Source organism: Rhinatrema bivittatum, chromosome 12 (assembly GCF_901001135.1).
Source record: "Rhinatrema bivittatum chromosome 12, aRhiBiv1.1, whole genome shotgun sequence".
NCBI classification, from domain to species: Eukaryota; Metazoa; Chordata; class Amphibia; order Gymnophiona; family Rhinatrematidae; genus Rhinatrema; species Rhinatrema bivittatum.
The window spans coordinates 21,218,841-21,234,940 of NC_042626.1; the positions used below are offsets into that span (position 1 = coordinate 21,218,841).

At 41.4% G+C, this 16,100-nt stretch overlaps 1 protein-coding gene across 1 annotated transcript in view; it reads left to right on the forward strand.

Moving 5' to 3' along the window:
* The window catches only part of GRIK4 (glutamate ionotropic receptor kainate type subunit 4), a 252,360-nt gene that overhangs the window by 219,524 nt on the left and 16,736 nt on the right, over nt 1-16,100 (forward strand). The window contains exons 17-19 of the mRNA XM_029572271.1: nt 1,759-1,924; nt 4,271-4,496; nt 7,267-7,395. Of these exons, the coding sequence (XP_029428131.1) occupies nt 1,759-1,924; nt 4,271-4,496; nt 7,267-7,395 (521 nt within the window). The remainder of the gene's footprint in view (nt 1-1,758; nt 1,925-4,270; nt 4,497-7,266; nt 7,396-16,100) is intronic.

A 16,100-nucleotide genomic window follows, 5' to 3' on the forward strand; every position in this document is an offset into this window, starting at 1 on the left:
TGCTATGTCGGTATTGACGGTGTCGATGGCAGCTGAAGTGGCCTCAAGGGTATCGTCAAAAATATATATGAAAAACCGTCGATGACCCAGGCAGAGCACTGATGACAGTGACGGAAGCACTGACGGCATCGGCGAAGGTATCTATGGAAACAATGTGGCATCGAATAATAAAAAAACCATTGTTGGCATCGGAAAAATGATACCGGCATCGATAGGAACGTCAAAGACACTGATGGAAACGACGTGGGCATCGAGGGCATCAATGTATGGAGGCAGGCGCTGACGGCATCGGTGACATGGCCATGGGCATCAACGGCATGGCCACGGACGTTGACAGCATCGATTGGATAGACTCTGGCACCAATGGCGTCGATGGCATTGATACCACCGACATGGGCATCGATGGCACCAACATGGGCACTGATGGAATTGACATTGGCATGGATGCCACCGGTGGAATCGACATTGGCATCAATGCCATGGACAATGGCATCGATGGAAATGTGCTGGGCTTCGATGACATTGATAAAATAATGGCATCGATGGAAATGACCCTGGCATCGATGGAAGTGCCCTGGGCGATGATGGCATCGACCTGGGCATGGATGGCACGACGACACAAAAGTGTAGATCGATGGCATCCATCCAGGTGATGATGGCACCGATGAAACCCAAGGAAAATTCAGTGCCATGGATGAAAAACATGGATGGCACTGATAGAACGATGCAGGGACCGATGGCATCAGTGTACTGCGGGGGTAGGGATACCGATGGCATCGAAGAATCCAGGACGGTCTAAAAAGGGGTACTGACGGTAGCGATGGGGGCATTGACTGCATGAGGGTACCGAGGAAATCGAAGGACCTGAACTCGACAGGGGCCCTGGCGGCAACGGAAACCATGGAAGTCCCTGTCCCACTAATGCTAATAATCAGGCAGAGTGTCACAGAGGGACACTCGCAGGCTATGTGTGGCTAACTGAAACATAGGGAGAGGGAAGAACGCAGTCAGTTGGCAGGCCAGGGAGGTGACAGGAACCGACCGAAAAAACAGGGCATAGTACTCACCGAGCATCGAATAAACGTACGCAAAGGGAGACCGGTGCAGGGAAAAGTGTTTCTGAAGTAAAAGTTCAAGTGTTTCCGTGAAGAAAAAGTGTTAGAATTTCTCACAGAGCTCCTAACCGCTATGCTTACTGCAGAGCGGAAAAAAAAAGACTGAGGGAGACACCTGTGGTTCACAGGGATAATTGCAGGCTGAGCATGCTCAGTGCACTCAGTGTGCCAGTGTCAGTCAAAGCTTTGTAGAAACTTTGACAAAAAAGTTTTCCATACAGGGCTCCATCCTGTGATGTCACCCATATGTGAGGACTACCATCCTGCTTGTCCTGTGAGAAATAATGATATGGAAAGAAGACAGAGATACACTGTTAGAGAAACTTAACTTTGTATAAATTATGTTACATTGAAGTCCGTCATTCTCCTAGCTCAATTCCATATTCATCAACCTTCCTACTGTCTTTGGGATTCTGTACAGAGAATCTCAGTATCATCATGTAGGTAGCTGTGTCTTCGTAAAACACTGTGGGAATCCTGTGTATACAGAAGACTCGGTATCTCATGGAGAAATTGCTGTATATCCTTGTGGGATACTGAGTGGGTAGAGAGTACTGAAGAAATGGAAACATTCACAGCACAATACTGTTTTGTTTACCAGAGATGATGGAATTCTTTAAGTTCAGCTGTCTCTGTCATGCAGGTGGGCATTTACCCTGATCATCATCTCCTCTTACACAGCCAACCTGGCAGCATTTCTTACAGTGCAGAGGATGGATGTGCCGATCGAGTCCGTGGATGATCTGGCCGATCAGACAGCTATTGAGTATGGCACAATTCACGGAGGCTCAAGCATGACCTTCTTCCAAGTAAATCCTCATTTCAGACAAATTTGGGAGTGGTGCTTTTGTTCTGTTATAAATGGAGATTCCATTTGAAATTAGCCTGTCACTGCCTAGTCTGGCTTTCTGTTTCAGATAAGCTGTGGTAAATATACATGTCAAAATATGCTGTTAGTAGAACTGTTAGATATAACACCAAATAATGCTAATAATGCACCCAACTCCAGGCAGCATCTAATATCATAAAAATATTCAAACAAAAATCAATCAGTCTGTAAAAGTTTTTTATTAAAGCAAAAACAACATATCTGCTGAAGGCTATTTTATAAATTGATTTAAGTGAGCAATTTTTAAAACATTTTTATGTTGGTAAACATATTTATCAGTGAAAAAGCCCCTTTAAAAATGGCTCTTCCTCCCACTGAGTGCAGATGAAAGAACCCATTACTTCTGCCTATAGGAATAAAAGGGAGAGATTGAGTTGGTGGTTTAATTTTGAAATCATTGTACTTACTTTCTGGTGCATACGTTGCTCTTGTTTCAATGCAGTGTGAGCAACGGCCTAGATTTTCAAAGGGAAACTTCCGCAGTGCATTTTCTTTTAAAAATTAAAGTGTATGCTGGTGGGTATAAAGTACCTACAGTATGTAAATTGTGCCCCTATTCTCACAATAGCCCTCTAAACATCTACAGATCGAAGGCGTACCTGGTTTGATACACTACGTTTACATACATACATGTACTATTATTGTTAACTGCTGACTGCACACATGCCTCCACATATAGAATACCTCCACATATAGAATATGAATACAAAGGGTCTGCTCTGGGCTAATACTAAGATACAAGATCTCCCATCCACAGGGATTGACTGAAACTGGGCATGCTGCAGAAGTGGTATGCTCGTGCCCAGTGTGGGAAAATGCTCATACTAATTTGGTAGCCTGTGCTTGCCAATGATCGGTGTTGAGGGAAGGTTCCTAAAGCCACCTCAGCATGCTGTATGGGAAGGGGGAAATCTAAGATTTAAGAAAGTAAGGGAAAAAGGAATAAAATGAAATGTCAATACTAGGGCACCAAAACAGCTCCATTCAGACCCTGATGGATAAGTAATGAAGATGGTCAAATAGGCCAGTCTGATAAAGATGTGCATTCATTTCCTTGGATTCGGCAGTGTGCAAATACCTCACAGACTTTCTAGTACACGTGGAAAAATGGACAGAATGCATGTATCTCATTATTAAAAATACCCACATACTGTGGGGCAGATTTTAAATACTTGCTCTGCGCGCGCCAGCGGCCTATGCAAAATAGGCGCGCTGGCGCGCAGGGGTTTTAAAATCCACCCCATGTGTTTTTCACGTGTACTAGAAATTCAGTGAGGTACGTGCGTATCTGCCAAATTCGAGGAAACGTATGCACATCCTACAACCTGATTGACCAATTAGTCTTTTTTTAGTATATTAATTCCCTATTAGGATGCACTAGCTGACGGCATCTTTCCGTTCATTACGTGACTAAAATATATATCGCATTGAGAGTGATTTCCGTGTTTTCAAAACATCAATCACACTCTGCTTTGAAAAGTGACTGCTTCAATGTTGAGTCAACCTATTATAATTCCGATTGATGTGATGTAAAGTTCTCGTACTATTCACATGAGATAATACAAGCTACCATTGGTACAGTAGCCCCTGAGGCAGCTCCTGCGAGAGCGAAACTCGGCCAGAGTCGGGCTAACACCAGTAAAGAATCCCAGATTATATTGATTTCTAGCATTATTGATCAGCTTCCGATTTGTTTTTTGGGTCCAAGCTGACAGCATCTACATTGAAACTCAGATACAACATATATAACGTAGTACTAAAATAAATGCTCATTCACATTGCTTAAAATGTACAATTAAGTCTTCAAAGAATTGTATCGCAGACCACATGAATAAGATCTGCATTTTCAAAATGGTTTTGTATTGTGTTGTTGCACATTTTGTACCTGACTTTTTGTGTGGGTCAGTTTTTAGTATATACTGTACCAAATATTTTTTTAAATCCTGTTTTCTAATGAAAGGTGAAAATTTTGCTATTAAGTGATAAGTACAGGATAAACAAGTAGAGTGAATGAGATGCAGTATGCTCTTGTAAATTTAATACTGTATTTCAGTATAGATGAAACTGAATTAGCTGGTAGCACAGGACAGCAAGTCCATTAGGGACAGGAATGACAGGACATTAGGGATAGCTAAGCCAGGATGAAAGGGCCTCTTTTAACCATCTAAATTTAGAAGAAGGTGTCAATGCAGGGTAGGCATAATGTTTAAGCAGTTCTGGAAATGAAAGCACAACTTCCATCTGCAAACTACATTTCTTATTGTAGAATTCCCGATACCAGACCTACCAGCGGATGTGGAATTACATGTACTCAAAGCAGCCAAGTGTTTTTGTGAAGAGCACAGAGGAAGGGATTGCAAGAGTTCTGAATTCCAATTACGCATTTCTGTTGGAGTCCACTATGAATGAGTATTATCGTCAACAAAACTGTAACCTGACCCAGATCGGCGGTCTCCTGGACACCAAGGGTTATGGGATCGGGATGCCAGTAGGTATGAAAAAGAATCCTGGTGCCAAAATTGTAGTCATATTTACAACATAAGATATGCCATACTAGGTCAGACCAAGGGTCCATCAAGCCCAGTATCCTGTATCCAACAGTGGCCAGTCCAAGTCACAAGTACTTGGCAAGTAGCCAAACATTAAGGGGTAGATTTTATAATTCTACGTGCGCGCGAACAAAAGTACGCCGGATTTTATAAGATACGTGCGTATCTTATAAAATCCAGGGTCGGCGCACGCAAGGGGGTGCACATTTGTGCAACTTGCGCATGCCGAGCCCTGTGCGTGCTGCCCGTTCCCTCCGCCTCCCCCCACCTTCCCCTCCCTTCCCTTACCTAACCCACCCCCCTGGCCCTATTTAAACCCCCTCCCTACCTCTGTCGCAGAAGTTACGCCTGCTCGAAGCAGGCGTAACTTTGCGCGCGCCAGGCCGGCTGCTGCACGCCGTGTTCCGGTCCGGGGGCTGGTCCGGAGGCCGTGGCCACGCCCCCGGAACGCCCCCGGGCAGAAACCACACCCACAGCACCGCCCCCAGATGACGCGCTGTCCGCGTCATGCCTCCCGACACGCCCACCCCAAGAAAGCCCTGGGACTTTCACGCATCCCGGGGCTTTGCACACGCCAAAAGCCTATGCAATATAGGCTCGGCGCGCGCAGGGGGCTTTTAAAAGGGTTACGCGCGTACCTTATGCACGTAACCCTTTTTAAATCCGGCCCTAAATGAATAGATCTCAAGCTTCTAATCCTTATTGATTAATAGTAGTTTATGGACTTCTGCTCTAGGTACTTATCCAAACTTTTTTTAAACCCAGTTACACTAACTGCCGTAACCACATCCTCTGGCAATGAATTCTAGAGCTTAGATTATACAAATTTCTATAAGGTTTGCAGTACTGAAACAACTTCAGATAAATCAATTTGCCTGAGACAAAGCAGGTGGAGAAAGTTTCATGTTACAGAGAAATGAGCTCTGCCATGCATATGGTGTAGGACTGCAGTGGAGAAAAAACATTTGAGGTATCTGAATATCTCTATCATATCCTGTTGGCTGAACATTTTCAGGTCCTTAAGCCTCACATTATAATGTTTGGTGCAGTCTGCATCACAGTTTGCTAGCTCCCCCATAGCCTGTGATATGTACAGTGAACCTGTTATGTAGAGGTTTCAGATGTTGGTTATAATTATATATAATTATAATATTATATAATTATAATTATAGTTATGGAATTCGTTACCTCATCACCTGACCGCTCAAGAAAACATAAAATCTTTTTAAAAAGATCTTAAAGCCTGGCTACTCAGCCAAACTCTCTAAGACAACACTCTCAAAGATTATAAAGGATAAATCGACAGATCTATCCCTTTGAGTGTCCCTCCATCTGACATACAACCTCCCTCCAATGACTAACTTTCTTTCTGACTACCAGAATCCTTCCCATTTTGTTCTATAGCAGATGTCCCCTACACGATTTGAACTCAGATTTTTTCTTATACATATTTTCTTATATATCTTAATCAGTTATATGCTATTGTTCTATACCAGTGTTTACAGTTTTTTGCTGTTAAATTTCTTTAAATGTATCAGGTTGTTGTAACTGTAAACCGGAGTGAAGGCAACTCTGCTATACCTCGGTATATAAAATATGCTAAATAAATAAATAAATAAATAAATAAATAAATAAATAATGGATAAGAATGTTATGCCAATGCAAAGCATTCTGTTTTGCCTTTCTAGTTATGAGCTCCTTTGGCTGTTGAGTAGTGTTTCTCTTAGTTTTCTTCTCTTATTACGGCCATTTAAGAAGGTAATTTTATAACTGTGTGTATAACTTGTATATGCAGACCTTAGGCAATATTTTCAAAGCAAGATTAGAAGCATAAGTTCATTTTGAATATGCTTTGGCCATTGGCCCAGTATGTGCACAGATTACCTCACACAAAGTTATTCTCCCCCAGAACATCTCTTCCCTGTCAATAAAAAATTATGCACAGAACTAGGTTACATGTGGACTTTAAAAGCACTGAACCCAGGTCAATTTTAGAGCAGCTGCTTATGTGCATAAAAACAAGTTTTAAACACAGAAATATTTTTGAAAATGATCCCCTCAAAATCTTTAAGAAATTTCACACTAACTGGAACAAGTTCCACTTATGTTCTTGTGATAGGTTAGATCAGGGGTTGCAATAATGTATTCACAGTAAGAGGAAAGGTTTTATATATCATTAAAGGGGAATTATATGTGCAGAATCACTAAGGGCCAAGAGTAATAGATAAGTATGAGAAAAAAAATTAAGTGTGAAAGCTTGCTGGGCAGACTGGATGGGCCATTTGGTCTTCTTCTGCCATCATTTCTATGTTTCTATATGTTAATCAAAGGCTGCTTATTATTTAGCCATATATAAGTTAATTTCCCCAATCTGAACTAAATGATAAATTCTGATAAGCTGAACACCCAAGAGGATTCTGAGCTACAGTATCTTGGATTCTCTATTACTACTAGGAACATCTATTTTCAGAAGCAGAGCAGTCAGTGATATCGCAAAGTTCCTCATATCCCAGAACAAGGTTTGCTGACATCACTTCTCAGCTGCTTTTAAACACAGGACACATGTTCCCAGAAGCAGAAAAGAATTCTCATCAAGACATGCTCAAGAAACCTGAATCAGCATAAAGCTGGTTAAACAATAAGTGCCAAACATTTTGAGCATAAAGCTCTCCTGTAAAGAATCAGACCTATATTGAACTTACTCTTTCTGCAGGCTCCATTTTCCGTGATGAATTTGATTTGGCAATTCTCCAATTGCAAGAGAACAACCGCCTGGAGATTTTAAAGCAGAAATGGTGGGAAGGGGGAAAATGCCCTAAAGAAGAGGATCATAGGGCAAAAGGTAAAACCACCAATAGTACCATATTAGCTTGCTAACATTTCTCAAGAAAGCTTTTTAGATCATGTCAATTAGTTCGATGGTAAACAAGCAAAAATATTCAACACCCCCCCAAGTGGAAAGGGAGCAGGGCCAGTGCTAGCTTTTTTGCTGCCCTGTGCAAACAATTACTGTGCTGTGTCCCCCCCACCCCCTTCATTCAGTCACTGTCTCGGGCCCACCAAAAAACAGTCCAGCTCTTTCCAGAGAATTAAATTTAAAAAATTGTCAATCCTACCCTCCAGGTCTTCACCCCTTCCCCTGGAACCCATGGCCAGAGCAAGAGTATTAGGTGTCCAAGGCGAGCCTTATACCCTTGCACCCTCTCCCCTCCAAACATACAGTTAAGAATTATGTATTTATAACAACAGATTTTACATGAAAAAGAATATTCAGTCTTCTGAACTAAAAACTATCACATCATGTATATTATATTTCCATGTCTTACTGTGGTGCCAACCAGAAAACTGTGCAAAAAAGACATTTGGAACCCGTATGGCATTAGGGGTACTGTAATGCATGGTAGGTGTGGGTTTGACTCTCAGAAAGCCATGAGTAAATTACAATTAAAATATAATAAATCTCCCACACTAATACAGCACTTAAAAAGTAAAAATGAAAAGGCAACACTGCAAATATTACACCAGGCCCTAAAATACCAATTCACCTCATATTAGGAAAACAGAACAAGCCAAACTTCTATAGATTCCTATACAGTAGCAGAATACCTCTTCATGGTCACACATGCAGAATACAGGCAGATTCTCACCAAACACAGGAAAAAGAAACCATAAAGTATAAATAGAAACAATCAGGCAAAAAGTGAACCGGAAACCACAAGTCAGACTCTATGCAGTGCAACAATGGAAAAACAGAAACATCACCAATCCTTAGACATTAAACAATAAAATCAAGAAATAATGAGGTCAATTTATAGGTCGTTTAGTGGACAGGGTATCTGGCTAAAGTTAGCTGGATAACTTGACCCATATATTCAGCAGGATAAACATCCCACTGCATATACAAGCTTAAAGTTATCCTAACCGGCTATATTTGAAAGTAGTCGGGTAGGTTTTTTAGTTATCCAGCCTTGTGTGCCTGGATAATGTGCTACTTAACCAGATATCTAAAGATATCCAGCTAAGTAGCACTGTCATTAAAGAAAAAGAACCAAACAATTAAATGGGCCATCGGGCCATCCCCTCCCTCAGCCCCAAATCTTTTACACTACAGAGACCCCTGGTGTTTTCTAAAAACAAAATTCAGGCTGCCCCCTCCTTTCTCTCCCTCCCACCCACCCACCCACAAGGATTAAAATGTTGTGGCACCCCCGATACCTTATATGTTATTGCTGGAAGCGAGGGACCCTCTTCCCTGCTCCCAGCGCCTCTGCAGTGCTTTAAGAGAGACAACACTGGAAGCGTAAGCTTGTGTTAAGCTTATGCTTCCAGTGCTGCCTCTAGCTCCCCTTAACCCAAGCTTACGCTTCCAGTGCTGTCTCTCTTAGGGCAGCATGGAGGTGCCAGGAGACGGGCAGAGGGTCCTTTGCTCCCGGAAGTAAAATATAAGGTATCGGGGGCGGATGCGTAGGGTCAGGGTAAAGGGGGTTGGGAACCTCCGGGCAGCCCTGCAGTTCCTTCATATTGGCCACACAGTGGGTTAAGAACTGCCCAGTAGCACCCGGAACCACTGAACAGCCTCATGGCCTTTTCTTCTTCTGGCCATCTGGCAGATTTGGCACCATCAGGTGGGTGGCCTTGTCCTGATCTTGGCTGCCTGGTGGTCTGGGGTCTGGTGGTATCAGCATTATCTTCATCTTGGTTGCTGGTCCAGCGGCCTTATCTTGACTTAGGCCCCAAGTGCTCACTAAGCCACCAGCCTGTGCACATACATGGCTTGCACATTGGGTTGAGCCAGCCTTGAAGGGGCGTGGCATCATGTCTCTTACAGCAAAACCAACTGTCGATACTTTTGTCCCTATATTGAATAGTCATGTTCCAGCTGGCTCTTTCATTTCAAAACAGCTTAAGAACATAAGAACATGCCATACTGGTCAGACCAAGGGTCCATCAAGCCCCAAAACTAAGTCTATCCCATGTTACTGTTGCTAGTAATAGCAGTGGCTATTTTCTAAGTCAATTTAATTAATAGCAGGTAATGGACTTCTCCAATTCTTTTTTAAAACCAGCTACATTAATTGCACTAACCACATCCCCTGGCAACAAATTCCAGAGTTTAATTGTGCGATGAGTGAAAAAGAACTCTCCCCGATTAGTTTAAATGTGCTACGTGCTAACTTCATGGAGTGCCCCCTAGTCCTTCTATTATCCGAAACATTAAATACTGTAACCGATTCACATTTACCCGTTCTAGAACTCTCATGATTTTAAACACCTCTTTCATATCACCTCAGCCGTTTCTTTTCCAAGCTGAACAGTCCTAACCTCTTTAGTCTTTCCTCATAAGGGAGCTGATCCATCTCTTTATCATTTTGGTCGCCCTTCTCTATCGCAACTATATCTTTTTTGAGATGCAGTGACCAGAACTGTACACAGTATAGAAGGTGCGGTCTCACCATGGAGCAATACAGAGGTATTATGACATTTTCTGTTTTATTCACCATTCCCTTTCTAATATTTCCCAACATTCTGTTTATTCACTGCCTTACTGACTATTAAAAGCACAAACACACTAAATAATATTCCCCAATAGTTAACCACCCCAATACTTAAAAAAAAAAAAAAAATTTCCCAAGCAAAACTTCCAGCCACCAGCAAGGTGATCCTCCTCTCAGTGCTCCCACTGGACCTCTCAGTGCTCCCCACTGGAGCACTGAGAGGAGTGCTGTATCCATCCATCCAGAATCTTTCCAGTGCTATCTCTCTATAAAGGAACTTTTCCCAACCACACTAACCAGAAGATGGCATGTAGCAATTCCATGACATATAAGGAATCTTAGTCCCAAAGAAAAAGCACATGCATTTTCCAGGACTGCACTAGAACAGTACATTAGACTATCTTTAAATATGTGTAAAACTGAGATTTTGTATTTAGCTAAATTTCCATCTGAAAACATCCCAAAAAACATCATGGTAGATGGAATTTCTATTCCAACTGTCAACCAGGCCCATAATTTGGGAGTGGTCATGGATACTACTTTGTCACTATGTCCCCATATTAATCAGATTGTCAGAGATATATTTCTTAAAAACTTTGCATATGTGGGTTTATTTATTTTATTTATTTAACGTTTTTATATACCGACATTCATCAGTGATATCACATCGGTTCACAGCGTAACATAAACTAGTGCCTGGGGTGGCGCTTTACATCGAACAAGTTTAACATAAAACAAATATAACATAATAACATGGGGGTGATTAGAAGGAGGGGGAAATATAGAGATGAACATAAAATAAATATAACATATTAACAAGAGAGTAAATGAGAGGGGGGGGGGGAAATGTGAAGGAGAATTAAGTATTAAGTTAATTCTTAAATTATTGTAAGCAAGGGTCGCCTTGCAAGGGTCAAAAAAGGTTGCCTCCTTTTTTGACAAAAAAGAACCTGAAAACTTGTTCATTCGTTAGTATTGTCTTCAATGGATTATTGTAATTCCCTCTTCTTGGGGTTGCCCCAGATGTGCAATAGCACATATCTCTCATTTTGATTTAGCATCACTGGTTGCTTATAGCTTGGTGGATAAAATTTAAGATCTTATTGTTAGCTTTTAAGGGTTTTTATGGTCTTGTATCATCGTGTTTTAATTTGGTTTTAAAACTCTACGAGCCTACCAGATATTTGAGATCTGTGACATATCTGCTTGATGTCCCTTCTTTTAGGCATTTCAGACTCGATAAATCTCATGAACATCTCTTTTTGCATTCAAGGCCCATCTGTCTGGAATTTGCTAACTATTGAAGTACAGATCGAAAGTTCACTATTTAGGTTTAGGAAGCTTGTTAAGCCCTTTCTCTTTAGCCAAGCATATAACTGAGGAGAGCAACAGCTGATGATTTAACTATGATTGATGAGCCATTAGAATAACGGTCAAAAATATTAGGCTTTTGCTTTTACAGTTATTACATCCCTTGGAGTCCGCAGCATTTATGTATTTTATTAGTATTCATTGTTATGTTTTTATTGCGGGGGGGTTTGTGTTTTAATTGATTTTACTATTTTTAGTATATCTATGTTGTTTTAAAATGTAATATTGTGCTTGAATTAATTTTGTTATTATGAATGTTAAATTGTAAACCACTTAAAAATGGCAATAAGCGTTCTATACATTTTTTAAAATAAATAATGTATGCAGTACAGCTTACAGGCCCTTGTTACTCCCAAAATATGTAGCCAACATTTGCTCTGTGATATCTGAGTCTTTTACCCATTAATATTTTACTGTTGATTTATGGCTGTAACAAGCTATTTAAACTCAGCCTTACTCAAGAGATAATGCTGTTGTGTTTAGATCTAATTAATTAGGTATTTTGCAGCAAACTAATATTTAAATAAATTAGTTAAAATTTGATATAAAAGGTGACAATTAACAGAGCTATTTTATTAGCTTCATGGAAAATGATTTGGGAATAATAAAGGGGTAAAACAGCAGAGAGAGAGAGAGAGAGAGAGAGAGAGAGAGAGAGAGAGAGAGAGAGAGAGAGAGAGACATGCTATAGTGCCTCTTCCCTAGACAGCTATTTGTATCCCTATGAGAGGCTCACCTAGTAACTCGAGGTGGGGATTAGGTATGAGTGTAGGGGGTTGGGGGCCACTTTCACATTCAACGTGAGATGTACGAACAGAACAGTGGTCTCTTGTGAAGATTTGATGGCCTTCGGTGTGAGGAAACTCACTCCAAGATGAGATTTGAGCAATGTTCTCTCAAACTAGCTTGTTGTTGCCCAGGTAGTGTGTCCATCATAGGGATATAAATAGCTGTCTAGGGAAGAGGCACTATAGCAAGGCACTCTCTCTCTCTCGCTCTCTCTCTCTCTCTCCTGGGATCATTGAAAAAACTGTTCCCCAGTGGTTGAATGCAGGTAATACATCAGGTTTGGCACTTATCGCAGAATCTGAAGTGGTATCGCAATGTGCACTAACTTAGCTCTTTGCACAGGTAATTATCGCAAATTGCGATAAATACTATATTAGCATAAAACACGCCCCTTTTGCTATCGCATGCGGTATTTACCGCATTTTGATAAATCCAGGCCTAAGTTGGTAGCTGTATTGATGGAGATTCCAGCAGGCAGAAGTAGTTGGATTGCAGGCACCAGGGCAGGGAGAGCAGACCCTCAAGGAGCGAGTACCTGGAATCCCAGATAGGCACCTGAAACAAAGCAAAGAACCCCCGAGGAGCGGGTACCCAGGTTAGATGAATAACCCCAAAGGGCAGAGAGAGCTTCCAGCGGCGGCACGGAAGCAGCAGAGTAGCTCAGGCCAGAGGCATTCCAATCCTTGCTAACTCGATTGTTAGCAAATGAAGGGCAGGCTAAATACCCGGATGGCATGACGTCACTCGAGGGGGACGCCCCCGAGGTTCCCGCCATGACGTGGATAAAGACAGAGTGGCGTGCACGCACCCTAGGAGGCCCTCAGGAGAAACATGGCAGATTGCCTTGCCATTGCTGTTCCGGAGACGCCGGAGAGAGTGGCATGAAGACGCAGCGGCGGCCATCTTCCCAAGGCTAGCAGAGAGAGCAGGAAGAAAGGTGAGGCACAGAGGTCAAAGCATTCTGAGACTGACGGATGCAACATAATGGAAGGTGAGGCTGATCAACTGGTGGAAGATGGCTGATGGGTATGGGTAAGTTGATAGCCAGGGCTGAAATGAGGATTCATAACTAAAGGAGGGAATGGATATTACATAGTGAACTGATAAGGATTAGGGCCATAGTAAGACATTCTGTCAGTTTCACCCTAGTATACACTTTGAAAATTATGTACCATTGAGGAGTACGAGACCAGTGGTTGTTCCAGTATTAGCTTTATGCTGGTCTCATTAAGGCTCACAGCGACATCACCAGCACCACACCTTCCAGCTTCAGTTTTTTGTCAGTTGGTCAGTGGGGTTGGATCATGTCATGACATGCTCTTCACAGACTTAGTTTATTTACTTAAGTGGATGGCCCTAAAATCAAAAAGGAAAAAAAAAGTAAAAGCGGATTGTTTCAGCATCTATTCAGTGCTTCCAGGGTACAAGTGGAGACAAAACCCCTTCAGCAAAAGCAATGGCAGCAAGCCCTCTGACTTAAATATTGCTGTGCAGATGTTTTATTCCTTCTGAAGGAGAACTATTTGGTTCTCAGCTTGAAAAGGTCTAGTTAAAGGTCTAGCTGATGGGAAGAAAGCTTTTCTTCCACAAGACAAGCCAAAAGTCACTGCTCAACCTACCAGACTTTCATAAAGGGGCTTTAGAAAGAAATCTGTCATCCATAGAGAAGCCAAACTCACTAAAAAATGTTCCTTCAGAATTTCAAGAGGAAAACAGATATATAATCATAACAAAATTTTAAAACTTATATTCCGCTCATTTCCAGTAGTTCAAGACAGATCACAAAAGCTTTAAATCTAGCAGTAAACAGCAACATTGATTTTACTGCTGGGAATCCTCTGTACTTTTCCCATGCTTTCTTGAACTGTAACTGGTTTTGCCCATCCCATTGCTTCACTCTCTCTCTGCAATGGATCTTCAGGAAGAATATGTTGCAATAGTCTGATGTTATCAAAGGAAGGGAGCACACTAAACTCAAGTGACCAGAGAACTGGGAGCAAAGGCTCAGGAACCCCAGGGTGATATTCAGTGCTTCCTGAGGTTGTGGTTATAGAGAACATGTGAAGATGGAGCTGTTGACAGTGACCCAGAAACTTGAAGCTCAGGAACACTGAGATGGTATTCATTGCATCGCAAGGCCAAACCGTAGAAAACATGCAGAGACAGAAAGGCTAAAAGTGACATTTGTTGCTCCCAAGTTGGTAAGGACCAATCACTAAAAAATGCTCGTGTGAAAACTACAGGCATAATGTAATTCCCAAGTTATAACTACATCTGTCATCTCCCAGACAGGTAGTCTTATGCCATCAAATGAAATTCCACAGGAGAATTTATTTATTTGTTTATTTATATACTTTTGATTACATGTCTATTCTACTGGATCTGAGCATGGTACAATCAACATATTCATCCAAATGACAAAACACGTATAATCCCGTATATACAGAATGTCTTCATCTTCTAAGGCTGAGTGTGTCAGTGTCCATGACAGAGATAGTTCCATGGGCAAAACTTTCCATTTCAGAACCTTTCAAAATTGGCTGATACAAGCTTAGCCAAAATCCAGAACAGACATGGACATGGACATGGACTTTTTTGCAAGTTATTCAAGAAAAGAAAATTTACAGAGAAGGATGTGTCTAGCCATTCTTTCAGGAAATTCATAAACCTCAGATGCAAGCTAGAAGGGCTGGGGAACTCTGTTTACAAAATATTATACCCAAGGTCAATGGCCTCACCAAGAAAAACTTCACACAAATATTTTAGAAATGAGAGTCATATTTTGTACCTTAAAAAGATTCAATCAATAGGGATATGTGTTCATTTCATCTGATTCGGTGGGTACGTGCATACCTCGCTGATTTTCTAGTACATGTGGGAAAACAGATAATATGCGTGTATCTCAAAATAGGTACATGTGTACCCACCAAAACAGATGTGAAGAATGCACATCCCTATCAGTCATTGGACAACTTTGTAGCAGTTTTGTACATCTGCAAACAAGGTGACATGAGGAGTTCTCTACTGATATCAGAAACTACAAATGTTTTGTCCTAAGAGGAACTCCACTTCATAGATTAACTGCCATTCATATAATGGGCATATTGAATACTATGTAGACTGACCAAGTCACCATCAGGTACACCCAGAAGAATGGGAGTTAAAAACAGAAGTTTTCCAATTAATATGCCAAAAAGGAGAAGAAGCCAATAATAAATTTAATGGAAACTTTTCAAAACAAGAAAAACAAAGATATTTCAGGAGATCAGGCTTAGTTAACACTTGAAAACACATGGATGGATCAGTGTAAAACAAAGTTTTATTGAAGCTTGCCCGACTCTGGCCGAGTTTCGCTCAAAGAGCTGCCTCAGGGGCTTGCAAGCCACTCGAATTGGCTTAAAACATCACAAAGTTATCACGTAACGAAGTCAAAGGTGATAACACAGCAGGTTTCTTTAAAATAGTATGCAGAAGGCATTAATCCATGCTGAGCGTTTATTTGGTATATAATACTCTTACTTTTAAAGATCTCCTTTAAAAGTACTTGATTTTAATACTATTTTAAAGAAACCTGCTGTGTTATCACCTTTGACTTCGTTACGTGATAACTTTGTGATGTTTTAAGCCAATTCGAGTGGCTTGCAAGCCCCTGAGGCAGCTCTTTGAGCGAAACTCGGCCAGAGTCGGGCAAGCTTCTATAAAACTTTGTTTTACACCGATCCATCCACGTGTTTTCATTGCTGACAGCCACCTTGGATCGGCTACCGGTTTGCTTTCTTAGTTAACACTTGGAAATATCTTCTGTTCATTTTTCCTTCATGAGCCATCATAGCAAAGTTAATTCAAAGAGTAAGTTCATGCCCACCAGACATAATTCATGCCCATCAGACAT